At 47.3% G+C, this 27,974-nt stretch overlaps 1 protein-coding gene and 1 long non-coding RNA gene across 3 annotated transcripts in view; one reads left to right on the top strand and one right to left on the bottom strand.

Moving 5' to 3' along the window:
* The first annotated feature begins 32 nt into the window (after positions 1 to 32).
* On the top strand, positions 33 to 27,933 carry LOC120373925. Its single transcript, XR_005585807.1, has 3 exons — positions 33 to 1,074; positions 27,319 to 27,415; positions 27,632 to 27,933. It is a non-coding gene; the product is annotated as an uncharacterized LOC120373925 (long non-coding RNA).
* LOXL1 (lysyl oxidase like 1) overlaps positions 12,443 to 27,974 on the bottom strand; it is a 40,584-nt gene continuing 25,052 nt past the window's right edge. Inside the window, exons 2-7 of one of the 2 annotated variants that reach the window (XM_039492987.1) lie at positions 21,007 to 21,115; positions 18,921 to 19,058; positions 18,016 to 18,172; positions 16,375 to 16,470; positions 15,366 to 15,481; positions 12,443 to 12,741 (exon numbers count right to left, since the gene is read on the bottom strand). In XM_039492987.1, coding sequence (XP_039348921.1) covers positions 12,735 to 12,741; positions 15,366 to 15,481; positions 16,375 to 16,470; positions 18,016 to 18,172; positions 18,921 to 19,058; positions 21,007 to 21,115 — 623 coding nt within the window. In that variant the 3' untranslated portion in view covers positions 12,443 to 12,734. Of the gene's footprint in view, positions 12,742 to 15,365; positions 15,482 to 15,521; positions 16,263 to 16,374; positions 16,471 to 18,015; positions 18,173 to 18,920; positions 19,059 to 21,006; positions 21,116 to 27,974 lie in introns of those variants that run through there. The other variant, XM_039492988.1, reaches the window with a different exon arrangement.

Below are 27,974 nucleotides of genomic sequence, written 5' to 3'. Positions count from 1 at the left end.
GCCTGCTCTTTAGCCACCAGGACCTACCCTGCTTTTGGCTGAGCCCTCTAGGCACTCATGGACTGGCTGTGGTGAGAAAATACTCTCAGGCTGCAGTGTCAGCCTGCTGGCAGAGTGCCAGCTTTTCAAGGGTTAAACCAGTAACCTCCAGGCTTGGAGCACTCCTGTTGCATGTGCAGCTCTCCCCATCCAGCTTGGCTTGTGTTCCACCCTGCCAGAGCTTGGCGAGACTGCCTTTCCCTTTGCAGAAGGATTGGTGTGCCGGCCAAACCTTTCTCCCTCTCTTTTTTTCCATTTGATCCTGAAGACTTCACTTGGCATTTTCATCTGAAAGCTAGAGCTGGGGGCTGTGTCAGCATCTGCTGGCTGAGATCACAAGGGAGATGTTCTCTCAGATTGTCGCAAGGAGAGCAAAGCTGGCTGGCCAGCCTGGAGATTCTGGGATGCTGAGAGCTACCCTGCGTTATGGAAATGACACATCACTGTTTGTTCTGCTTTCCCCTTAGACCAACTCCCACTAGCCTTGCTTTCTCTGCTTCACATGGGCCAGTACTGCATGTCCCAGCAGCCCACCTGAGTTCCAAAAAACAGGTGTCACAATGATTGCTTTGATGTCACTACCTTGCTGGAGGTCAGGATTGGCTGGTCTGCCCTGGGCTAGCACTGGCAGGGGCTGCAGAGGACTGTGGAATTTATATTAGAGGCTGCAACTACCATCAGCATCTCATTGTGCTAGGTGCAGTCCCTGTCTCCAGGTGCTTACAATCTGCATAGCCAGGATGGACAAAGGGGAGGGGAAGTGACTTGCCCATGGTCTCTCAGCAGAGATGCCTAGATCACAGCTGGGTGCCCTAGCCACCAGTTTGCACAGCCTCCTGCTGTAGCATTGGCTGAGTATTCAGCCCTGTTGAGGGGAGAAGGGGTTTTATATCCCTATGCACAGACCTCTCTGGCCCATTAAGGAGCAGCAATGACCATTGCTGAAGCCTTTTCAAGAGTAGCCCCAATGCTGCTGGCTGCTACACCTGAACCTGCAGGTGACACAGCCACCTCCTCTCCAGCCATGCCACCAAGGTCTGTAAATTGGGGGGGGGGGAGGGGAGGGAAGGGCAACTGCACCATAGGGCATTGGGAAAGGGGTAAGAGGGCCACTAACAAAAGGGTCTGGGAGAAAAAGCTGGGTGTTGGGACATGGATTGTTTCACAGAATCTCAGGAGGTCATCTAGTCCAGAACTGCTGCTCAAAGCAAGACCAATCCCTAGACAGATTTTTGCCCCAAATAGCCCCCTCAAGGATTGAGCTCATAACCCTGGGTTTAGCAGGCCCATAGCTTAAACCACTGAGCTATTCCTCCCCTGCTGCGGGAAGGAAGCAGGCAGCCAGTTCAAGCAGCTGTTCTGGGCTGGCTGCAGGAGTCACTGGGCGAGGTTCTCTGGCTTGCGTTGCAGGAGGGTGGATGAAATGATCGCAGTGGGTCCTGCTGGTCTTAAAACCCATGACTCAGGCTGGGAGGAGAGGTGCATTGTCTGGGAGCCCAGCCAAATGCTGCAACGCCCCTGCCAGCGCCTCCCAGGCAGGGTGCTTATGTGATGTGAAGGCTGGGCTGTCGAAGAACCAGGGTGTTTCCATGAATAACTCCACTGGGTGGGGCAAGAGGCAGGAGGGCTCAGTCCTCTGTGAGGAGCGCAACAGTTAGTTACGGTCTCATCATCATCTCTCCTCCTTGACTGGCCCCACAGCAGCCCGGGAGCTGGTCACAGCCCTTGGGAGATGGGCACACAAGCACTTCAGAGGATTAATATGCCCCACCCCAAGTGGAGACACAACTTCTGGGGAGTCCTATTGCAGCTGGCACAGCACAAATGCCATAGCAATGCAGCCAGACTGGTGATCCCAGTGAGGGGCTGTGGGGGCCATGGGGAGGCCAGGAGACAAGACGCAGGGGGGCTGAAGAACAGGGGGTGGGGTCGGTTAGGACTGAGCTAAGTAGGTTTGCTTGGCTCTATGGAGTACCAGGCTCCCTGAACTGGAATAGCAAGGGGAGATAGCAGCTGGGTTGAGGGGCAGGGCCAGCTTTAAGCTGATTCACCCGATTCCCTGGAATCAGGCCCCACGCTGAAGTAGGGCCCCGTGCCTAAGGGGGCCCTGTTCTGGGGGTCTTCGGCAGCATTTCAGCAGCAGGGGGTCTGCTCTGGGGGTCTTTGGTGGCATTTTGGCAGCAGGGGGTCCTTCAGTGCCACAGAAGACCCGGAGCAGACCCCCCGCTGCCGAAGTGCTGCCGAAGCCTCGGACCGTCGTCGAGTATTCCAGTTGGGCCCTGTGGGTCATAAAGCCGGCCCTGCTGAGGGGCACTGGCAGAGCTGTGTATGATTGGTCAGGAGTGGAGGTCAGGCTTCAGGCTGGGACTGAGGAGCATCACAGGATTGGGGAGGGCAGTCAGGAATCACTGAAGGGTGGGAGGAGGACATTGCCAGGGCTGTCTGAGGGGCCCAGGCCTGGAATAGCAGGACCTGTTTGGAGCTGCATGGATGATGTTTGCCGCTGTTCCTGGCTGCAGTCTACCTGCTGGTAGAGGGCAGCTCCCTCTACCAAGCCAGTTACTATTACCTGTCCAGCGAGTGCTATCAGTGCCGAGCAAGGCAGTTGCCTTCTCTGGCCTCCCACTGACACAGCAGCAGCAGTGTAGGCCTGTGGCTTTGCAGCAGCAGCCCCCCCTGGCTAGCACTCCCATGCCTCCTGCCAGCGAAGAGTTAAAAGTGGGAGGAATGTGTTGAAGGGCTGCCACATACTAGTCATTCCTGTCTGACTCAGCCTTGACCTGCTTTCCCAGACTCCCTTTGAGGGCTTTGTTTTTCAAGGATTCCATTTCCTTGGCTCCCCTCTGGGAGGTTGCTTGGGTCTCCAGTTGGGGGAGGCAGACGAAAGACATGTAGGAACATGGTTTGCTTGTGGCCTTTACAGCAGGGACAAGTTGGTTCTTGAAACAAGTGACCACAGGCAGCAAGGTAGGTTGGGAAGGGGCAGCCTCCCAGGTGCACAGCATATTGGGCTTCTTGTTAGTCCTAAACTTCACCATTACTGCTGGTACCTTACATTCCAAAGAGACCTGCTCTGGCTGCTACTGCCAGGGCTGCTGAGAGTGGGTTCGGGCCTGGGTGAAAATTTTTTTTCGCCTCCTCCCCCCCCCCCCCAAGCAAGGACGGACTGGCTAAACAGGGCTGGGGAAGCCGGGCCCCCAACTCTCGTCGGCCCTGGCTGCTGCTGCTGCTGCTAGTTTTGACCTTCACAACATCACCCGGCAGAGTTCCACAGGTTGACTGTGCGTTGTATGAAGAAATACTTCCTTTTGTTTGTTTTAAATCTGCTGCCTATTGATTTCATTGAGTGACCCCTGGTTCTTGTGTTATGTGAAGGGGTAAATAACACTTCCCTATTCACTTTCTCCACTCCACTCATGATTTCATAGACTTCTATCATATCCCCCTTCAGTCGTTTGTTTTCCAAGATGAACAATCCCAATACTTTTAATATCTCCTCATATGGAAGCTGTTCCACCCCCCTAATCATTTTTGTTGCCCTTCTCTGTACTTTTTCCAAATCCAATATATCTTTTTTTTAGATGAGGTGACCAGAACTGCACACAGTATTCAGGGTGTGGGTGTACCATGGATTTATATAGTAGTAGCATTGTGATATTCATTGTCATATTATCTATCCCTTTCCTAATGGTTCCTGAAATTTTGTTAGCTTGTTTGACTGCTGCTGCACATTCATCAGATGTTTTCAGAGAAGTATCTATGACTCCAAGATCTTTTTTGAGTCGTAACAGTTAATTTAGACCCCATCACTTGCTGGAGGATTCTCTGCAGCTTGAGGTCTTCAAACCACAATTTGAGGACTTCAATAACTCAGACATAGGTTAGGGGTTTGTTACAGGAGTGGATGGGTGAGATTCTGTGGCCTGCGTTGTGCAGGAGGTCAGACTAGATGATCATAATGGTCCCTTCTGACAGTCTATGAGTCTATGAGAGGTCTCAGAGAGGCAGGGTTTTTGGTTTTCCCACTTCGTGCCTGCCAAGGGCTCCAGTGACGTGACTTTACCTTCCCTAGAGACTGGGAGATAAGATGGCTTCTTTGGTATCCTCAATATAAGGTTAGAGCTTACATCTGGAAGGGGATGTGCCCTCAAAGTGCAGTGCTACTCTGAAAAGCCAGAGGGCAAAATGGTGCCTTGGAACTAAAGCCGAGTAGGCATTTTCCAACAAAATGTTTGGCATTGAAAAATGGCAAGGTAGTGAAACTAAAACTGTTTCAAAGCAATGGTTGGTGCTGATGAATCGCCTGCTTTGGAGAAAAAAATGTTTCCAAATGGTCCCGTTTCATCATTTTTTTTTAAATGAAAAGCTTCATTTTTTGGTTCAAAATGATTTTTGGTTTCAAAATTGCAGTTAATTTTATACTTTAAAAAGATTTAAAAGGTTAAAATGTTTCAAAACTAGCTAAAGAAATCAGTTGATTGATCCAATCGGGAAGGTCTTTTGGCGGGGGGTGTGGGGGGGTTATTGTTTGTAGATATTTTCAAGCTCTTGACTTTTCATCCCTATGCAGCATGGTAAAATATTAAAAAATGATTGTGGGATGGGAAAAACCATTTCCTGCTCAGCTCTTCTGTGATAAATGAAGCAGGGTGGGGAGCTCCCTTTTATGGACACCCAGCCAGCCAGTAGCTATAAAATCCCACTTGGTAGCTGTTCTCTACTTGCTTTATCTGTAAAGGGTTAAAAAGTCTGACTGCTATGCATAGGTAAAAGGAAGTGAGTGGGCACTTGGCCAAAAGAGCCAATGGGAAAGCTAGAACTTTTTAAAATTGAAACAAGACTCCCCTTTTGTCGGTCTGTCTATGGTTGTTCTCCCGGAGATGAGAGACAGCGCTAGAGCTATGCTGTAAAAAGCTGTAGGCCAGGTATGAAAATCACCAGATCATACCTAGAATGACTTATTTGAAACCCCAGATATGTAAGTAGATCAGGAAGTCTAGGAAGACGCGATTAGGTTTATTTCTTTTATTTCTGTATGGCTTGTGGACTCCTCTGTGCTAACCCCAGCTGCTTTTGTTTTGCTCATAATCTTTAAGATGGACCTTAAGAAAATAATTCTTGATGCTTAATTATTATATTTGCTCTTTTTAAATCTAGCAATAGCCTAAATTCCAGATGTATTTTCTTTCTTTTTGTTTTTTAATAAAATGTACCTTTTTTAAGAACAGGATTGGGTTGTTGTGTCCTAAGAGATTTGTGCATATGTTGTTTAATTAGCTGGTGGCAACAGCTGATTTCCTTTGTTTTTTTTCTCAGCTCTTCCCCGGGAGTGGGGTGAAAGAGCTTCAGGGTATCCCACAGGGAGTAATTCCCAAGTGCGCCTTCCTGGGTTCAAAGGGTTGGGTGTTTTTTTTTTCATTTTTCTGGTGGCAGCATCTACCCATCCAAGGTCAGAGAGAAGTTGTAACCTTGGGAGTTTAATACAAGCCTGGAGTGGCCAGTATTAATTTTTAGAATCCTTGCAGGCCCCCACTCGAAGTGCCAGAGAGAGGAATCAGCCTTGACATGGTGGCAGAGTGGTGGGATCATTTTGAACCAGAAGCACAGATCTCAGCATTTTAAAAGGACACATTTTTCCTTTTGGTAGCCTGCAAAGCCAGGGAGTTAGAAAGAAAGAAAGAGAAAACTTTCTTTCTTTCTTTCTTTCCTGCCTGAGGGAGAACAGGCATGCAAAGGGTTCAGCCTGCCAAGCCAGGGAGTCCAACAAGCAGTTTATTTTATTTTTTTTCCAACAAAATAGCTAGGCTAGAGTAAGGGAGCCCTGTGCATGAGGTTGAGGTTGGGCACCGAAACCCTAGAGAATCCAGTCTTCCCAAAGCAGCACACCACAGAGAAGACAGACCTAGATCAAGCCCAGACATCCAGCTCCATGACGGAAATGCAGGGAGAGAATGGGGTAATGGAGATTTCCCAGAAGGGAAGGGTCAGCCCTCCTCCAACCGAGATTCCGGGGCCAGGATGGAGGGATGCCCTTAACTCAGGCCGAGTTCTAGCTGAGGACAAAAGGAGTTTCTTCCTAGAGATGAAGTGCTTGGAAGCGGAGGACAAGTGCTTGGATGTAGAAGTGGAAATGAAGCACTTGGAGGTAGAAGAGGAGGAGAAGAGAGAGGCGAAGCATTTGGAAGTGGAGCTGAAGCACTCAGAGCTAGAAAAGGCTAAGCTGGATCAATCAGGTAGCCCTAACAATCCTTCTCCAGGTACCGCTGCCCATTCTAAAAAATTTGCCACATACAAGGTAGGCGATGATACAGAGGCCTTCTTAGAAAATTTTGAAAGGGCCTGCCTTGGGTACAACATCCCTACAGACCAGTATATGGTGGAGCTAAGGCCACAACTCAGTGGACCCTTAGCAGTGGTGGCAGCTGAAATGCCTAAAGAACACATGAACAAGTACAAACTTCTTAAACTCAAGGCCAGAATTAGAATGGGACCAACACTTGAGCATGCCCATCAGCAGTTCAGAGCTCTAAGGTGGAAACCAGAGGTGGCATTTTCCCGACACGCCTACCACATTGTAAAAAATTGGGATGCTTGGATGTCAGGAGCAAATGTTAAATCTCTGGAAGATCTGTCTCTCCAGTTCTTAGAGGGTGTTCCTGAGGAAATAGAAAGGTACATCCTAGATGGGAAGCCCAAATCTTTAATAGAAGCAGGGGAGATCGGAGCCAAATTGGTGGAGGTGGCGGAGAAGAAAAAAGCTAGTAGCAGTTGGTGTGGATAACAGAAGGGGAAACCTGAGATGACACCCCACCATTGGAGTTAGCCCAAGTCCCCCACCTCACAAGGAACAGCTCTCCACACAGCCAGGGAAACCCCAGATGCCTTCTCGTCCCACCACCCCACTCTCCAACCACCCAGCTCTCCCCAGCCCACAGTCAGCTGGGCGATGCTTCAAATCTAATGAGCTGTGGCATGTGAAGGCCAACTGCCCCAAGAGCACCAGCTGACTGAAGCTCATCACCCCAGAGTCCCACGAGAGCCTTCAGGCCCAGATACCTCACAAATACCCCCAGAGTGAAAGGAAACTGTGAGTGTGCGTGGAAGGAAGATTACTGCATGAAGAGACACTGGAGCACAGGTTTCAGCTACCCACCAATCCCTGGTAGACCCCAAATTCATCAACCCTGCTGCCCTGCCCAAGCTGCGCTAGTCTGCTTTGAGATGGACTGTGATGATGGGGCACTGCCCTGCAGTGGTTTCTAGGTAGGGTTTTTGTGTGTTTGCTGATTGGGCAGCCTCGAGGCTGTGTTCCCATTGCCATGGAAATGCACACTGGGCAGGAAGACAGTGGACATGCTGCAAGCTCTAGCACCACAGGTCTAGGCCAGGAGTAGAATTCCAATATGACCCACACCAGCTGTGTTCATGAGACAAATCATGCGACTTGGCTGTCCAGGGTGGGCCCTGAAGGTTTCTTAGATGGCAGCTAAAGTAACAATAGGCCCCAAGCCTCACCCAGCACTTAACCCAACCTTTTTGAACTTGAGTTTAACATTTTTCTTTTTACATTTCCTCCTGGCCCCTGCACATCCTGCTTTCTGGTGGGGATTAAAAGCAAAATGAGGGCTCTGCTCACCAGATTTACGGCCTAGTGGAAACCACATTTTGGGAGAGATTCTCAGCATATTTCCAGACTGCAGTGGTTCTGCTGCACTTGTGGCTGTTTACTTGTATCAGCCCTCTCAAGCTTTGCCTATCGCTTTTCTGCAGGCACGCTGAAACCAGCGGCAAACTGCCCATGTATACAGTGTGTCTGTCTACCACTGCCCTCTAGTGGATGGCATCAGAACTGCTTTGAGTGAGTATTATGGCTCTGCCCAGTGGCTGGAGGCCCAGATCTGATAAAAACCCTACTATAGTAAATGGAGAGTCTCCTTTAGCTCAGGGAGTAGAGGCCTGTGTCTATGGCGCAGGAGAAGCTGAGTTCTCTCCCTGCTTATGGCTGTGAAGTCCAGGCATCCATGAAGTGCATGTCAGAGGTGACAGCCCTTTGGCTGAAGGAAAGAAGGGAAGACCACAGGAAGAGAAGAAACCAAGATTTCTCCCTCCCGTGGTTTGCCTAGGAGGGGAGATGGAGGTAGTGGAGAGCGCTGAGGCATGGGTGGAAACAGGAAGAGCAGCAGGATTGAATTATGGGGCAGTCTCTTTTTTCCAGTGGGGGATTCATTTAGGCCATGGGGAGCGTGCGGAGGGAGGGATAGGCATGGCCAGATTGGAGCCTGCTGAGATTGCACTGGGTCTGTGCAACATCTCTGGAGTGGTTCTAGAACCATGCAAGATGCATGGTGGCACAAAGTATCCATCAGGTGACTCTGCTCTAGAGGCAGCACGGAGATTAAGCTCACATGATGCCAACAATCAATTCCTTCTAGCTCCAGTGCTGACAGCAATGTGCAGCTCCCAGGTGTCTCTGTTCCAATTCTCACTACTTTACTCAAGACTACCTGGAGACAGGCCCAGAACAAAAACCAGAGCCAAATTCCCCTGAACTTTGGGAAGGTTGAGACCTAGAACCACACACTGCTGCTTGAGCCCATCTCTAAACATAACACAGAGGAGCCTCTCCACTTATCAGTGACTCTGGATTCCTCATTTTCATTCCTGATCCAGCATGGGGGAGGGGGGAAAAGAGAAGTGTGTGGAAGTGGGGGCCATCCATGTCACGTCAAGTAGATGGTGAAGAAATCAGCCCAGGGTAGCTCTAGTCCTTTAAAAGCTCTGCTACTCATTGCCATATATTATAGCATCAGAGACATTGGCAAAAAGCACTTGGTACCTCAATAATAATGTTAATTTCCTGCATCATAGTGATTGAAAAAGGATTTTATTTCATTGGTTGGCTCAAAAATATAGTTGCACTGTATCACCTGTAATAGCTTTAAACCTTTCATTGATCACATATGGATTCATTGGGCTATTGTTGTGCAAAGCCAGAAGCCTTGGTCCTGATCCACAAAGGCTGGGTTCAGATCCAAAATTCAGGGGGGACAGGGTAGTGTTTGGCTCTGGGGCTTTGTTCTGAGGCCCACCCTCTCCTCCATTATGGAGCCTGGGGAAATATAACACCATGTGCAGCTGCAGCTGTCCCTGCAATAGTATTACTTAAGGTATATTTACACTGCAAAAGCTGTGCACAGCCTAGCATACCTGACCTAGCTTGAATCCAGCTAGCGCAGGTAACAACAACCAAAAAGACAGGGCAGTGTGGGCTAGTAAGCTAAGTACATACCCAGGGCTCATGCTGGGTTGTACTACCTGCCCTGTGCTGTTTTCATTGCTATTGTCAGCCATTCTAGCCGGATTCATGCTAACCCCAGTAGACTAGCCCTGCATAGCTTTTGTGGTATAGACATACCCAGAGGGTACTTAACACAGTACCCCTTAGTGTAGTCCCACTGAATTTACTTTGCACCAGCTTCATGGAGAGTAAAATTCACTCCTTGTCAGAGAGCCAGCACAAGGGTCTATTCACCACTTAGGTCCTAATTAAGTTCTCCTTGCTGGTTTTCCTCACAAGGGAGAATGTTTCCATTTGTGCCCTTCACTTGGCTAGTCAGTTTGACCCTCTGTTGTTAGTCAATTTCATTTCCAGTTTTCATTCCCTTAATCCCTGTGACTCTGCACTCGATATTCTTCACAGTGATATTATAATATGATTATGGCATAAACATCATGCATTTTGTACAAGAGGGGTCATGTGAGGTCTCATTGGAAAAGTTATGATTTGCTGAATATGATTATCCTGTTTGTATGCATGTATCATTTGTGTATCTGAAGTTTTGAAATACAGATCCCTAGTCAATATTCATATGGGCTTGCTCTGGAAAACACCCACAGCCAGCCTTTCAGGAACAACAATGAGGAAGTCAGATGGGGCTGATGACCAATCAGCAAAGAAAATGGACTAATGGCATTTGGGGCTGTATAAGTAGGAGCATTGCCAGCAGATTGAGGGATGTGATCATTCCCTTCTATTCAGCATTGATGAGGCCTCATCTGGAGTACTGTGTCCAGTTTTGGGCCCCACACTACAAGGAGGATGTGGAAAAATTGGAAAGAGTCCAGCAGAGGGCAACAAAAATGATTAGGGGATTGGAGCACATGACTTGTGAGGAGAGGCTGAGGGAACTGGGATTATTTAGTCTGCAGAAGAGAAGAATGAGGGGGGATTTGATAGCTGCTTTCAACTACCTGAAGGGGGGTTCCAAAGAGGATGGATCTAGACTGTTCTCAGTGGTAGCAGAGGACAGAACAAGGAGTAATGGTCTCAAGTTGCAGTGGGGGAGGTTTAGGTTGGATATTAGGAAAAACTTTTTTTACTATGAGAGTGGTGAAGCACTGGAATAGGTTACCTAGGGAGGTGGTGGAATCTCCTTCCTTAGAGGTTTTTAAGGTTAGGCTTGACAAAGTCCTGGCTGGGTTGCTTTAGTTGGGGGTTGGTCCTGCTTTGAGCAGGGGGTTGGACTAGATGATCTCCTGAGGTCCCTTCCAACTCTGATATTCTATGATTCTGTGACTGCAGAATAGTTTAACCTTCCTATGGGCGTTTTGACCAGCCTGTAAGCAATGGCTGCTATAACACTGCAAGATCATGTGAACAGACCACATCTCTGGACTCCCACAGATTGGGCTGGGAACCAAGTTTTAAAACAAAGGGTTCCTGCCCCATGCTAAAGCTATATAAGGGAGGGGAGTGACATCATCTGTTGTTCTTCACTCCCTCCATGAGAAGACTCCTGGAAACACCTGAGGAACAAAGACTGAACTGGGGGGAAGTGCTAGGCCCAGGCTAAAGGGATTTCTAGCCTATGTATGAAGACCTGAGAAACCCAAGCTGTAAAGCTAATGCCGCGTGTGCCTTAAAAATCTACAAGTCTGCCTGTACCATCAGTTAGGGTGAGAATCTGCTATTCTTATCCAATCTGTGTAGTATAATAAGCTTAGGTTGCGTTTTTGTTTATTTGCTAGGTAATTCACTTTGATCTGTTTGCTATCTCTTATAATCATTTAAAGTCTCATAGTTAATAAATGTATTTTATATTTTAATCTAAACCAGTGAGTTTGGAATGAAGTGTGTGGGAATCTTAGCTCAGATAGGCTGTTGCATATTCCTCTCCACATTGAGTGTGAAGTGGTGAAATCTATGAGCTTACGCTGTAGTTCCCTGTACAGCGCAAGACAGTATAATTTTGAATTTATGCTCTGGGGGGCATGCACGCCTGGGGAGCTGAGAGTTACTTTGGCTTTAGTCAGAGACCCTGCATGTAACTGCAGCTGGGTGTGTTCCTACCTCTGTATATGCTGGTGGAAATGTAAGACCAGGAGCATGTCTGCAGCTTGTCACAGCAGTGCAGTTTCAGAGGGAGCCCAGGCTGGTGGGTCAGAGGGCTCAGTGGTACCCCACTTCCAGGTGGCACCCCATGGGGAAACTGTCACAATCCCCCTGCCCTGTTGGTGTTTGGATTTACAACACTGCAGGGGAAAATTTAACAGCAATTAAAAAAAATTATAAAACAACCTGATGTGATTATTATTTTTCTTTTAAACCATAAACTAAAACATTTCCAGTCATATTAGGTATTTTTAAATCCCTTCTGGCTTTTTAAACAAAATATAAATACTGAGTTGACAACATCCCTTTAAACTGAATAAAAATTAAAACTCCCCACCAGATTCTGATTTCAGGTTTACCAATGTAAATCAGGAGTAACCCCTCTGACTGTGATGTCAGTACTAAGTGGCATTACATTGTTTTACTTGAGTTGTCAGTTCTTTGGATGGGGACTGGCTTGTTGTTCTGTATCTGAACAGCACCTAGCACAATGGGGCCTGGGTCCATGACTCAGACTGCTAGGCACTATGGCAATACAAATAATAAAATAACTTTGTATTAACATTACAGTTACTGAAAGCAGATTTTAGCCCTAGAGATTTGGCTAAATGTTGGGTGTCCTAAAGCAGAACAATTTGAGCTTGATTTCAGAAGCCCTGAATACCCACTATTCCAGCTGAAGGCAATGGGAACTGCAGGTGCTCAGTACCTCTGACAATCAGACCCAAGAAATCTTAGACTGGGCACTCAGGAACATAGACAAAACCAGAGGATGCATTTGAAACTTTTCACCTTAGTTCCTATTTGGGGTGCACTGGTGTCAGATTATAAATAATAAAATATACCCAGATCACAGCTGTAGTCTTACTGTGAGTCTGGGGACTAGGATTTGTAATGTCACTAGCAAGCCTGCACAAAAATACAGCCCCATATTGTACAGCTGGGCACAGTTTAGACTATAGAGCTATCTACTGATATAGCATGTAATCTACAGATACTGGTAGTGCCTGGTACAGTAAAAACCCTTGTTTTATTTAACCTAAATCAGCAAACTCCACTTGGAAACAGAGAAAAGCCCCAAAGATTGAAGAAAAGTTAAGTTTAAAAATATTTAAAGTAATCACTCTCATTTCCCTCATGTTCTTAAAATTGAGAAATACTTCTTTTGTCTCCAGGGGCTGCTGGAATGGAGAAACGTCTTATGCCCCACTAGATCATGCACCCTAGAAGTGGACATCTCAAATTCCAACTTGAAACTGTTGAATTCGGGATGGGAGGTGGGGTCAGTTGTCCTCCCTGTGGATCATGACCTGCAAGGGGAAAATAAGAGCACTCAGCAAGTGGTTGGAAAATGCTCCCCCCCCCCCCAAAAAAACCAAAACAAAACAAAAAAACCCCAAAGAAACAAAGTCCTGTGTGGCCCTTCTCCTGCCCCTTTTTTTGGTAAACATGTATTTAGTACAAATTTTCAATTTTTGAAAACCAAAAACTAAACTGAAAAACTAAAATGTTTACTAGAAATGTGCACAGAAAATCTGCAGTAATAAAGACCAAAATGAACATTTTAAGTTTTGGTCAAAAAGCTAATTTCCACTGAAAAAAAAATTTCAATGGAAAAGTGTGACTAACTTTATTGTGGCTTGTTATGTGAAGGTAGGGGTAGCCCAGCTAAGGTTCAGCTATCAACTAGCACAGCCATCATGGCCCAGATCCTGAAAGGGAGTTAGGTACCAGAGGGCAATCTGGAAATCCCAGATCCCATAAAATACAACCTGGTCTTCCCTGGGATCTGGAGGACCTATGGATGAAACCCTGGCCCCACTGAAATCAATGGCAAAGCTCCCACTGATGTTAATGGGGCCAGGATTTCAGCCTGTGAGTTTAATTGAAATCCACAACTCATAGAATGCTGGCAAGGCATCCTGTCCCACTGCAGCGTGGAGCAGTGATGGGGGAAGCAGCTCCCAGGACCCCTAGCAGTGCCTGGCAGGAATCCCTTCACCTTCTAAGGTGGTGTGATGTCTGTAGCCTACAGTCCTCCCTGCCAGTGCTTTGGCTGGCCATGGGAGTTGTTTTTTTTCCATTCAGGACCAAGCGTGAGCCAGTTGCAAAATGTTTTTTATGAGAAAAATGTAAAGAAAAATAATTTAATTTCCCCCCCTCTTGGTTACTGTGTCCAAACCAACTGCTGTCACTTGGCAGTCCTGGGAGAGCTTCACCGTGGCAGTCCTGTTTGTGCTGGTTTCCCTAGCTGTGCGCTAATGGTGTTCATAGAGACACCACAGTGCTTCCCAAACACCCACAGAGAGGGCTGTGATGGGACCTGTGTAGGGGCAACCCTGGGCTGAGGAGGGGCAAGGTGGGGGATGGTGAGGCTGGGGACAGCACGCAACGTGTTTCTGTGCTCCTGGCTTGTGAGGCAGGCTGTTTGGGAGCTGCCAGCACTAGTGGAAGTTAGAGCAGCCCTGAGGTTGCTCTAACTTGTCCCAGGGTCAAACTGACCTTCCCCAGTGGCCTCCAGGATAGGGAAAGTGGAAAGGTAGCATAATTCTCTTATGTGCACCAAGTGCTGCTTTGATTCACTTGGGTAACTAGCCCCTTTGGCTGAGGCTCTCCATGTGCTTCACAGACAATCTCTTAATCATCATGCCCCCTGTGCAAATATTCACCACACCTTACAGGTGGAGACCTAAGCAGGTTAAAGGCCTGATTTCTAGAGGTGGCGAAGTCAATGAGAGTGGCTGGTGCTCAGCACCTCTGAAAACCAAGCCATAAGTGACTTGTCCATGGTCACCCAGTGGATCAGTGACAGAGCTGGGACAAGAACCCAGAGCTCTGGGTCCCTAGTCATGTACTTGAATTACCCTAGGTTGTGCAAAGCAGCAGAGTGTGGGGAACATGCCTGCACAGGCCTGGCATAGGGGAACAAATGGTAGGAGTAGAGAAAATGACTTAAGAGGCACATGGTGTTTCATGTTTAAGAATTAACGGTGGAGACATCTCATGGGAATGGTGTTGATGAGACCACAGCCTAACGCTGAGAAAGGGAGCAAAGCAAGGTGTTTTTAGTTCTGTAGAAGAGGGTTGCTTGGGGGACAGATCATTCTGAAAGCGGCAGCTGGATACAGAACTACTCCATTTCAGGTGTTAAGTGTTGCTCCACTAGACCAGGGGTTCTCAAACTGTGGGCTGGGACCCCATTTCAATGGGGCCACCCAGACAGGTGTTAGCCCTGGGTGGTGGGATTGGGCTTGGACTTCAGACATGGTGGGGCCCAGGGCCAAGGTTACATGCCCCCCCCACCCAAGGTAGAAGCCATTGGGTTTCAGCTTTGCCCCTACCCCCAATCCAGGGCAACAGGGCTCAGTCTTTTGTCCCCTCTCCTGGCGCTGGGTAGTAATTGTTGTCAGAAGCAGGGCCGCCCAGAAGGGGAGGGGGGGGAAGTGGGGCAATTTGCCCCAAGCCCCGGGCCCCGCATGGGCCCCCCACAAGAGTCTTTTTGGGCCCCTGGAGTGGGGTCCTTCACCCACTTTGGGGGCCCCGGAAAACTCTGGCGGGGCCTGGGCCCCCAGAGCTTCTTCTGCTCCGGGTCTTTGGTGGCAATTTGGCAGCGGGGGCCCCTGGTGGCCCTGGTTAGAAGGGGGGGATGATGCAATGAAATTTGAGAATTGCTGCACTAGACCCTCAGGTCTAGTTCTGGAAAGACCCGCCCCTGCATTCAAGTACCATTTCTGCATTTCCCATGTCCCTCCCCATTAGCAAGTCCTTGGCAGCTCCATCCTCACATTTCCCTTTTCATCTTTAAGTCCACACCACCAAGAAGTGATGGAGGCAGAAGAAAAAGATGAGATGCCTGTATACCGCAGCAATGGGAACCATGGAAGAACCCAGGGAGACAGACAAGGAGTGGGAAGAGTTTCACAAATGCTCTTACTGGGCAATTTTGCAGTTTGTAGTGGCAACATAGCGTCCAGTATAGTGAATATTGCACCTCACAACATTGTTAGTGAAGTCTGACTCCAGCACCATGTACTTGGGGTTCACTTGAACCTGAGAAAACAAGACAAAGACCACATCAGGAAACAGTTCCTCTGATAGTTAGTGGAGAGAGAGAGAATTGTGTGTTATACCCCTTTCCCATCCCTTGTGTCTAGCTTGTAAGTTAGTCAGGGCAAGGACTAGCCACTACTCTGTGGCTGTACAGCACCTAGTGCAATGGGGCCCAGTTCTTGGCGGGTCCCTGGGCTCTACTGTAATGTATATTATCATGTACAACTAGAATTTTTTGCAATGAAAAATGCACATTTATGGCGGGGTGTGTGTGTATTCCTTTTAAGGAAATAAACTGTTATGGGCAGTTTTGCTTTTATACTGTCACTTTTTTTTTAGTTTTATGGTTTCTTCCACAGGTAAAATGCCTCCACTTTCTTCCAAGAAAACAGCTTGTCATCCTGATGCAACCATCTTGCTTCTCTGTAGCAAATGGTCAAATTATATAAATAAAAGATGTAAACAAAGTCAAATTCAGCCCTGGTGTAATTGGGCTTAGCTTCCCTTGAACTGAATGGCATTGTAGCAGGGCTTAATTTGGTCCTAAAAAGTATTTGAGTATGAGTACACAATGACTCTTTCCATTTGTTCTCAGGGGTGACCAGCTATTGTTTCATTTTCATACCCCTCCCCTACTCCATTGTTACTGCTTATTGCCAATGCGAAGCTTGTGACTGGCCCTCCACGCAGCTGCTTCTGTTCTCAGAAGAATGTCTGATCAGCCATGTTATTCACATGCTGTGTGGATGGATGTTCACAACCAAGGGGACCGGCAATGGGCCTGTGGACACACACAAACCAAAATCCAGTACCATGGATTTCACAAGTAACTGCCTAGCTCTATTCATGGCAATGGCCCATACAGAGAAGTCCAACATTACAGGGAAACCAACCTTTAGGATGTAATTTCCAGGCTGAACGTCTGTTATGTCAATCCATTGGCAATCGATGTCAGCATTGTAGGTGTCATAGCAACCGGGACTCAAGCCCTGACAGAAGGAAAGGGCAGTGCTCATGCTTCATAAGGCCTAGACAGAACCATCAGTTCATCTAGTCTGACCTCCTGCATAACACAGGGTTTGGAGTTTGCTTTTTATCTTTAGCATTTCTCAGTTTTCCTTTTCTGTTGTTCTCGCTCTTTCTTAATATAGAAATATGTTCAGGAATTACCTACACTGCTCAATTCTGTGCAGGTGGCCTGTCTAGTCTGCAACTTCTGCTAATGCAAAACACGTTTTCCTCCCAGGAGCAGTGTTGCAGAGTCCATTCCATGTGGGCAAAGGAATCCAGTTCAGGCTCTTCTCCTTCCGAAGGGCTGCATGCAGAGTCCATTCCAGGTGGACACAATAATCCAGTTCAGGAGTTTTGAATGCAAAGGGAATGAGCAATCTGAGGACTCTGTCCATTAAATGTGATGCTTGTGATGGCTATATGAAAATACTGGAGTGGATTCCTGTGCCCAGCTGGAATAGCTATTTTATCTCATTTCAGGAAAAATTGGTGCATCTGTGTTTTGCTCACCCCTGTTGCAGCAGAGCTGAGACTCACTGGTGCAGCACTTCCTGCTAGTAGTTTGGGAATTAGCTCATCCAGCACTCAGAGCATCCTCTGCTGGCCAGTGGCTCACCTGCCTCATGCCCCTCCTGGACCCCAGTGCCCTTTACCTCAGGGTTCTGCCCCAGCAGTACCCACACACTGTGGGTCTCCCCTCTCAGGGGAACCCCCAACCCTCTAAACCCACCTTGTCTCAGTGGCTACTGTTAGTCATCACCTAGCCCCCACTCACTGGGGCAAACTGCAGTCTGTCGTGGCCACTCATCATTGGCAAGGGGTTCAGACCAGCTGCCTCTGCCTAACCCCAGGCTGCACTTCCCAGCCCCAGTACCTGCATAGGCCCTTAACAAGGCCTCAGCCTGGGGAGTTACCAGCCTGGAGCTCCCCAGCTCCTCTTGCCCTTCCCCAGCACTGCTCTATTTCAGGTATCCTATTCCCAGGCAGCCAGGTCTTTCTCTCTCCAAGACTGAAAAGAAAGTGAGCCAGCTCCTCCCTGAACCCTTATAACAGAGCCAGGTTGGGGTGTGGCTGCCCGCCTGGCTCATAGCAGAGTTGGAGGCTGGAGCCAGGTCTGGAAAAGCTGTGCAGGCAGCTGTGGGGAGCCTGGGTCCCTCTATGTGTCCTGGGCAGGGAACCCAGGACACAAGCAGGGGGCTGCTTGGTGGGGTTGCCCCCCCTTTGGGGTGGGCTCTGGCACCCGTGCCAGGAAATCAATAGGACATGGCCACCTGAGCCTACTTGATATTCCAGAGGGAGGTGTAACACCTGCACTGGTATGATGCCATGAGGGAGATTCCTGACCAGGTTTGGACACTTGCTAATCCCTTCCCCAGCTCCCAGAGGTGACTGTCCCTGCCCACTCACACAGCTGGGTGTCCTAGGAGACTGGGGCCAATAGGGGAAGAAAGTCCTGCACTAAATCGCAGTCAGAGGGTGGAGTGGTCCTGGATCTATTGGATACATCTTCCCCCTCCTCTCACCTGGGTGTGTGAAGTGCAGGCATAGCGCTTCAGGTTCCCAAAGTCGCAGGTGGTATCCTCCAGACAGAAGCTAGCCTTGTGGCCCTCGGCCACCTTCCTCCCCGTGGGTGCATCCAGCAGGTCATAGTGGCTGAACTCGTCCATGCTGTGGTAGTGCCTGGGGGAAATCCAGGGCAGAGGCATGTACCACAGAGATATTCATAGATGCATGCTGGATGGGTGCAGGGGCATCAGAGCAGCTCAGGAGTGGGTGGGGGCAGGGAAAGTGGCAGGATCCCAGATCCTCCCCACCTCACATTGGGAAAATACTGGGGCTCTCAGTGATGGAGTGTGCTGCTTCTTGAAAGCCACCTGCTCCCATAACGCATCAGTCATAGCATTAGAAGCCCGACCTTCTCTTTGCCCATGGTGCTCAGTTCAGGGGTCTGTGATGATGTGGCCTGACCCTTGGGGACCAGCACAGGACACTCACCCTGAGCAGCATGGGGCTTATGGAGACAGGAAGGGGAGCTGGCAGGGAAATGGTTTTGGGGTTGGGGGGTGTGATAAATAAATTTTGCAGAGAAAGGAAGAAAGAAAAGAGGAGCAGAGGAAAGAAGAAAAGGGTTGGAGTGAGGGAACAAGAAAATAGAGAGAGGAGGGCAAGATGGGAGCAGGAATGGAGGAGGCCAGTCCATTGATCTATAGCCAGGGGTGGCTCTTACCCTCAGTATATTGACGTAGGCCCCAATTCAGCAAAATGCTGAAGCATGTGCTCAAGTTACTTTACTGAACCAGAGCCTGGGTGGCTCCCCATGGCTGGATACCAGCCTCTGCCCACCAAAGGAAAGTCCCAGTGGCAAGGGCCTGTCACCCAGAGATGGACTTGTAAGGTGCTGAAGAATGCCAAGTTCTCCTCAACTTACTGGTGGCAACTGTGCCACTCCCAGTTGTGGCGGGGGCGGTTGGGCAGGAAGTCTGCTGTGCCCTGGTTCTTCACCCGCTGCGGGAACCTCAGCAGCACCCGGATGTCGTAGTCGGTGGCCTCGGGAGTGTAGGCAGTGCTGAAGGGGTTAAAAGGAAGGAAATGGGGGAGATGGGTGAAACTCACTTACCCTGAAAGCAGCTGGGGACATCTGAGCACTGGAGGGACTGAGGGATGGGGCTGGGTGGGCTTCTACTTGGAGTGGAGGGAATTTTTTTCAGTGAATAGATTTTTTTGCTGAAAAATGCATTTTTTTTGGCTCAGAAACTGTTCCTGAATTTGGGTTAAAGCTGATGTATCCCTTTTGGGTTTGATTTTAAGTCAAAACTTTTCATTTCAGCTTTTCACTTTGAAGCAACATTTTCTGTTCCAATGTGGCTAGTAGCAAGTGGCTCTTTGAAGCTTTGCTCAGCAGTATGGGAGCTAGAGCAGATTTGAAAAATAACAGCAAATAAATCTGTATTAAGATTCTCCTTAGTGGAAAAAATATGATTTTTTTTTTAAAAAAGGACAGAGCCTCCCCGCCTTGCAACTTGCAAAGTCCCCCTCCTAAAAAAACAACCTCTCAGCACTCACATTTCCCCGTTTTATTATCATCATGGCATACCCTGTTAAAGATCAGAAGCTGCTCCACATTGGCCAGGAGATCTCACTTCTTCTACCAGAAAAAGGCTCTGCTACCCCATTGGAGGAGAAGGGTTATATAGAGTGTGACAAGGCCGAGGCATCAATTGCTAAATTGTTGGGTTTAAGTGGTGCTAAATTTGCTGTCCCCTCATCATAGAGTCCAGCTGAGAACAGCTGCCCAGCTCTGAGTGGGCTCTTCACACAAAGTTCATTTTGAGCACAGGAACTGATTGCAATTCTATGTGTGCTTTCAACTTTACAGTGCGGAGAAGCTGAGATGAGTCATTGCAAGGGGAACAAAAATACATCAAGTAAAATAACCCAGCCCCTCATTAAGATCACTACGAGCCACATCTGCTAATCCTGTGCATTCCAAGACACATCTGCTTAATTAAGGCCAGATTTTGATACCCTTACTCCTGTCAAACAACACCTTAATACACTGATGTTAATGGCAATAAGTGCAGAGTAAGATACTACCCAATGTGTGCAGCAATATCAGAATCTGGTCCTTACCAAGCAAAGGCAATGTTTCATTATATTCAGCACACCACTGCCTTAAAGCAGTTACAGAAATGCCAAGTAAATTCCAGAGACTATTATTGCTGTTGGCATCTATCTATCTATCTATCGTAATAGAACATAATCACCAATATATTCAGTGTATGAACTAGAAAGAACAGTTACACTAATCTTCAAATTCCATTGTATCCACACAATGGACAAATGATTTTTTCTAATAAAAAAAGGTTTTTGTTGAAATTTTTTGACCCTTCTCAGAAATCTGGACATGTGCAGAAAAGGGCTGTACAACAGTAAAACAACAATCCTCAGATTCATTCTCTCCTTGACTTCCTGTTTAGTGCCTTTGCTGGCCACATGTTTGCACACCTCTGAATTCACAGCTGGCACTGGAAGCGGAAACGTTATTGCAATATCTCCATCATGTTCAACCAGAACCAAGAAGTTCTTGGGACTACCCACATGACCTATGGGCCCCAAGAGCTTTCCAAATTAGACCAGATTTTTGGTTGGCCCATCATTAATACCAAGGTAGTAACAACAGTATCATGAACTCCAAACATTCAAAAATCATGAGTTGGTAATTCAAAAATCATGAGATCATTCAAAATCATTCAAAAATCATTGTCTTAAAAATCATGAGATTGAAAAAACTGGATTCTTTTTCTTTGCCTTCAGGTTTCTGGGCCTTTAAGTTTCATGTTTTCAAGCTTTTCTCTGCAACCACGAGGGTTAGAAACTTCTTTTATAAAGGAAAGTTCAGATTCTCCCCTAATCGCCTGACTCCAGGAGCTGGGGATTCAGGGAGAACCCCAAATATTACAAAACTCATAATATAATCAGAAGAGTTGGCAACATGGAGTCACCAATCTTCTTACCTGGCGAGGCACTTTTCCTCAGCAGCACAGCGGAGAGAATAGAGGTGAGCTCTCTGGATATAGGTAGAGGCCTGGACATAGTTTGGATCAGGTACTAAGTCAGGGAGGCCTGTAAAAGATGGAGACGCAGCCTGAGAAAAACTTGAAAATATACCAGCCACTTAAAGACTAACAGGAGCTGCTCACTGTGTGCATCTGACACAGCAGTATTCTCAGACTTGGAGGCAGCTGCTCCTAACCTTTTTGGGAAAGCTTGCCTTGGTGACTGACATGTTTTTTTAATTTCAGCTAAAGATGGAAAATCCTCCTCGCTTCCCCCCTCCAACCCCCATTTCATTGGCAAATCGAACTCTTACATTTTCAAAGGCTGGCTGCTCCATCCGGCCTCCTGGAACTGATTAAATGAAAGATTCCATTGGCTGGGTTATCCATCAGATTTGCAATGGATTGTGGCTTCTTTTTCCTTCCAAACCAGCAGAGATAGCAATTACCTTAGTACCAACCTGGCTGGGGAGACAGCACCTGAAATGAGTTCTTCCTATTTAATGATTTATTTTTAAGTGAATTTAGTGGGCATGAAAGGTGTCAGATTAACAGCCTTGGTAACATGCCAGGGAATCCACAGACAAGTGATAGCACAGAAATCAGTAATGGAAGCTTTTGATTTCTTCACTCCTTTTGGCTAGACCATACCACCTCTCCGGGTGGTTTACTAGGAATCTGAAAAGGAAAAGAGGCTGCCAAGATGCTGTGCATTCTAGTTCTGGGTGCTGTGATGGTTACAAATGGTACTGACAGGGCTTTTCCAGGGAACTAATGCCCTCTGCATTAGACAATCTGATAGCTTAAATTCTCTCTCGATGTTCCACTAAACTCAGAACGTGTCATACTCAGAAAAAGGAGGGCATAATCTTGGCCGCAGTGAAGTCTATGGGAGTTTAGTGTTTGGCCTCAATGGGGTCAAGATTTCACCCCGCGTGTTCACCCTTTCCTCTGAATTCATTGACTGGTGCTTGGTCCTGTTTTAATGTTGTTCCACTTCAGCATTGCTTGCATGTTAAATACATGTGGTATTTTCATTTTTTAAAAAATCCAAGTTACTTCCAGATATCTCCATTTCTGTGCTACTGCAGCATTTCCAGTGTGCAATGATGCAGGGAAGGAAGGAGATCTACTGCTTTTTCATGTTTATTGTGTGTGTCAAAATAAAAAGCACAGCATTTTGAGGGAGGACAGGGATATGCAATGGTTAGAGCTGGGAAACTGAGTGTCTAGGCTATTACCTTCTATTCCCAGCTCTACTACTGTGTGCTGTTAGCCAGATCTCTTAGCCTGTCTGTGCCAAGTTTCCCCATCGCTAAATGGGAGAAACAGAATGGCTCTGTCTCTTTGGAATGTTGTGAGGCTTAAATACCTAGTGGTTGTAAAGTACTTTGAGATCATTTGATGAAATGTGCTACCGAAGGCAAACATTTTTATTATTCACTTATGTGGAAATGTTAGAGAGAGAGAGAGAGAGTTCACTAAGGGCCCAATCCAACTCATATTAAAGTCACTGGAAAAAAAACTATCATTGGGGATTGGATTGAATTATTATTCAGTGGGTTAGATTGAGCCCTAAACTCCCAAAGTCCTGTCCCAGAAAGCACAGGGATCCACAGAAAGGTATGTATGTGTGTGGGGGGTGGGGGGGTGGGGGGGAGGGGAGGGCGGGCAGGATTCTCTGGGGACAGACAGTCTCTCCTTTGGTTATTCTCAAGTCCTGGTCAGGAATGTTGCATGGATGTCACCAGGACATTACAAACACAAGTTTCAGGAATTCTGACCAGGCAAAGGATCTGGGGATGGGCTTGTGGTGAAACACACTTGGACTATATACAAAAGTTGGTGGCAGAATGCTAACGTAACTTAGTTACAAGAGTCCAGATGGCTAAAGACAAAACACACAGGATCAGAGGGAAAAAGTTCCCTCCGAGAAATTTCAAATTCTCTTCCCTGATTGGTCCTCAGGTCAGGTGCCTACCAGGTACTATTTTTAACCCTTTACTAACTATTCATGACAACATTGATCAAACCTTATAGTGTAGACATGGTCTGTGAAACCAACATCTCACAAGCTGGATACTGGGACTTAGTGAGAGGAGAATAATCATTACAACACTACAAAAGGGCTAGTTCAGGCTGTTGCTGCCTTGCTGGAGTATGGGGCACCGTAACTCTGGTTGAGATATAACAGGAGAGAGATTAATATTTGGCAAAAGTATAGAAGGTGGCAAATAGGGAGCTAATCTAGTTATGAGAAGAGGTGAAGGGCCAAGATTTACCTTCCTTCGCACTGAAAGGGGTGTATCATGTAGATGTTTCCACAGCTAAACAGGAAAGAGAAGGTGGTGCCATAGGCGCTGACTCCGTGGGTGCTGCAGGGCTGGAGCACCCACGAAAAAAAAATTAGTGGATGTTTAGTACCCACTGGCAGCTAGCTCCTCCCCCTTCGCCTCCCACCCAGTGCCTCTCACCTGCCTGCAGCCCTGCTGATCAGCTCCTCCCCCTCCCTCCCAGTGCCTCCTGCCCGCTGAAGATCAGCTGTTCCATGGCATGCAGGAGGCATTGGGCAGAGGGGGAGGATCAGGGTTGGGGGAAGGGGTGGAGTGGAGGTGGGACTTGGGGTGGAGTGGGGGTTGAGCACCTCCAGGGAAAGGAAGAAGCCGGAGCCTGTAGGTGAGCCATCGAAAGGTCAATTGCAGAAGTCAGAGCTGCAAAGTCTGTAGGTGGCCAGCCGATGCAGGCTTCTCCTGCATTTTTAAGTACATCAGAAGCAGGAAGCCAGCTAAACAACCAGTGGGGCCACCGGACGATTGAGATGCTAATAGAGCATTCAAGGATGATAAGGTCATTGTGGAGAAACTAAATGAATTCTTTGCATTGGTCTTCACGGCTGAAAATGTGAGGGAGATTCCCAAACCTGAGCCATTATTTTTAGGTGACAGATCTGAGGAACTGTTCCATATTGAGGTGTCATTAGAGGAGATTTTGGAACCAATTGATAAATTAAACAGTAATAAGTCACCAGGACCAGATGGCATTCACCCAAGAGCTCTGAAGGAACTCATACGTGAAATTGCAGAACTTCTAACTGCGGTATGCAACCTTTAAATCATTTAAATCACCTTCTGTACCAAATGACTGGAGGATAGATAATGTGACACCAATTTTTTTAAAGGGTTCCAGAGGTGATCCCGGCAATTACAGCCTGACATCGGTACTGGGCAAACTGTGTGAAACTATAGTAAAGAACAGAATTGTCAGCCACATAGATGAACATAATTTGTTGTGGAAGAGTCAACATGGTTTTTGTAAAGGGAAATCATGCCTCACTAATCTACTAGAATTCTTTGAGGGGCTCAACAAGCATGCGGACAAGGGGGATCCAGTGGATATAGTGTACTTAGATTTTTAGAAAGTCTTTGACAAGGTCCCTCACCAAAGGCTCTTAAGCAAAGTAAGCTGTCATGAGATAAGAGGGAAGGTCCTCTCATGTATCAGTAACTGGTTAAAAGATAGGAAACAAAGGGTAAGAATAAATAGTCAGTTTTCATAATGGAGAGAGGTAAATAGTAGTGTCCACCAGGGATCTGTATTGGGACTAGTACTATTCAACATATTCATAAATGATCTGGAAAAAGGGGTAAACATTGAAGTGGCAAAATTTGCAGATGATACAACACTACTTAAGTTAAGTCCAAAGCAGACTGCAAAGAGTTACAAAAGGATCTCACAAAACTAGGTGACTGGGCAACAAAATGACAGATGAAATTCAGTGTTGATAAGTGCAAAGTAATTCACACTGGAAAACATAATCCCAACTATACATATAAAATAATGGGGTCTAAATTAGCTGTTACCATTCAAGAAAGAGATCTTGGAGTCATTATGGACAGTTCTTTGAAAACTTCCGCTCAACGTGCAGCGGCAGTCAAAAAAACTAACAGAATGTTGGGAATAATTAAGAAAAGGATAGATAATAAAACAGAAAATATCATATTGCCTCTATTTAAATCCATGATGTGCCCACATTTTGAACACTGCGTGCAGATATGGTCGTTCCATCTCAAAAAAGATATATTGGAATTGGAAAAGGTTCAGAAAATGGCAATAAAAATGATTGGGGTATGGAACAGCTTCCATATCAGGAGAGATTAATAAGACTGGGACTTTTCAGCTTGGAAAAGAGACAACTAAGGGGGGATATGATAGAGGTCTATGAAATCATGACTGGTATGGAGAAAGTAAATAAGGAAGTGTTATTTACTTCTTCTCATAACACAAGAACTAGGGGTCACCAAATGAAATTAATAGGCATCAGGTTTAAAACAAACAAAAGGAAGTATTTCTTCACACAATGCACAGTCAACATGTGGAACTCTTTGCCAGAGGATGTTTTGAAGGCCAAGACTATAACAGGGTCCATCTAATAGCCAGGATGGGCAGGGGTGTATCCCTAGCCTGTTTGCCAGAAACTGGGAATGGGCGACAAGGAATGGATCACTTGATGATTATCTACTCTATTCATTTCCTCTGGGGCACCTGGCATTGGCCACTGTGAGAAGACAGGATACTGAGCTAGATGGACCTTTGGTCTGACATGGTATGGCTGTTCTTATGTTCCTCTAAGATAGTCTTCAGTGCTTTGTGCAGCCCCCTTTGTACAGTCCAAGGGCTGGGGCTCCCAGTCCTTCCCTTGGGACATTACATCCCAGACAAAGATTCTAAAGCAAGAAGATGCAGCTGAAGGGGAGAAAGGCTCCTTTGGGAGAATTGCTTTTACAGAGGGGGCAATTATGTCAGGGAATGGACTTCAACCAGGAGCACAACCAGGGAAAAGGCTCAGAAGAGAGTAGGAGAGACATTGAGAGCAGGGCCAAGTTCAGACCACAGGGGGTCCTAGACAAACCCCACATGGTGCCCCTGTGGCCCTATCCCTGAGTCATGACCCCCCTCCCACTCCTTCAGTAGGCTGCAGGTGTCAGAATTAAGATGAATGGGGCAGTCCACACCTCTTGGAACTATGGTTTCGGGCTGCCTGTAGGCTCAGGCAGGTATCGGTTACACCCAGTTCACCTTGTCAAGCTTTCTTTGCGTCCATGAGGGCCAAACACAATGTTTGTGTTAGCTGAGGCTCTGGTCTCAGGTTGTGACTCCAGGAGCCAGGACGCTAGGCACGGGCGACAGTGCCCTGAGCCAGGCATCAAAACATGTTGTACATTGCACACACCTGGCAGCTAGTGAGGCAAGTGTACAGAGCAGGAATGGGATGCCTGGGCTGCTTTCCATCCTGGATTGTTGTTATTTTGTCTCCTGGCTCTTCATACTCCTCCAGCACATTCCCATCAGACTCTCTTGTTTCCAGGCTCCAAAGTGAGGCAAAGTAAGTGCTTAGCGCTAGCCGCCCCAACATTGCCAAGGGATGTCTTCCCATCTCACTTTAGAAGAATAGATTAGCTTGCAGTGGGCTTAGCATCAGCTTATTCTTGTTCTTGTTCCGTATCCCCAGACCAGCCTCACGCCTCAGGAAGGAGGCCCGTGCTGGAAGATGAAGCCTCATAGCAGAAGCAGAGGGAGGCAAGATGTTGGCAATGGCCAGGAGAAGGCTGGGTTAGGAAATAGGGCTAGGCGGAGGCCGAGTCATTACAAAGCTCAGCTGGAAGTAGAGCCTCAGTCTTCAGAGTCCCTGAAGGGCAGTGTCAAGAAAATGATGTGATCCCATTACTATGAATGGGGGAGTGAGTTTGGCCTGATGGTTGGACCTGGGAGGAGCTGGGACTCTTCCATTTGCACCTCTGCCCTCAGTGCCAGTGTGACAATGACTGGGGAAATTGCTTCACCTTGCTGTGCTGCAGTTTCGCTAACCTCCCACATGGAGATTCATGAGGCTGGAAAAAGGTTGCACTTGTAAAAGGCTTTTAGATCCTGCCGCAGGTAACTATGGTCTAGAAGGCTGCGCTTCAGGGGATCTGGGTGCTATTCCTCAGCTCTGCCATTGACTTCCTGTGGGATCTTGGGCCAGTCTCTTCTATGTGCTGTGCCTTGGTTTCCCTCTCTGTTGAATGGGGATAATGCTGTACACCCCTGTTTGCGAACCACCATCACCGCTATGGGAAACCAAAACAAAAACAGCTGTTATTTAAATACCTGGATACATTGTGCTGTACAAGTGGAAGGATTACCACTTATCCCCAGCATCAGCGCTGATGCCCCAGCAGACCGATCCCCAAATTCTACAGTTCCAATCTCCCCCTTTCTTCTGTATTTCAGAGTGCATTCAGACCTCACTGTTATGGCATAGTCCTCCTCCTTTAACTGCAATTTCTAATGGATCTGCAGCCCAGCTTCCCACAGCAGAGCAGCTCAGGTGAGCGTCAGACAATCTGGGATGCTTGTGCAGAGTGAGCTTTATGTGGTTCACCCTTTGCCTGTGTTGCAACAAGCCTTCCTCTGTGCTGCAATGGGTTTGCTGAATTCCAGAGACTTCAGCTCTGCTCCAGCTCCTGCTGGAGTCAGTGGGAACCTTTCCATCGGTTTCAATGGGAACTGGATCAGGTCCTGAGTGTTTTTGTTTTTCTTTCAGAGAACAATGCCTTCTTGTTTCTTGGACTGCTTTCCCTGGAGAAATCACGTCACTAGATTGGATTTTGTTTCCTGCCTCTATGCTTGGTCATTTCTGGTGATGTAATGCACAGGGGGATTTGAACACAAAGACAAGAAGAAGGCATCAGGGGAAGCAACTGTTCTTTTGAAAGAAACTGTTCCCTAAAAAGAAAAGAAAAAAAGAACACCCCAGGCTGATCATCCATGCTTTGGAAAACGAATTCAGAACAGGGCCCCATCCTTCTTGCTTGATGATTTGTGCCTACATTATAGAAAGGAACATTGCCAGGGGATTGGTCATTATTTATAAAAATGTTTCCTTT

This window comes from Mauremys reevesii, linkage group 10 (genome assembly GCF_016161935.1).
Source record: "Mauremys reevesii isolate NIE-2019 linkage group 10, ASM1616193v1, whole genome shotgun sequence".
Classification (NCBI taxonomy): Eukaryota; Metazoa; Chordata; order Testudines; family Geoemydidae; genus Mauremys; species Mauremys reevesii.
Note: the sequence above shows the minus strand (reverse complement) of the source record. Positions and strands in the feature narration are given on the sequence as shown.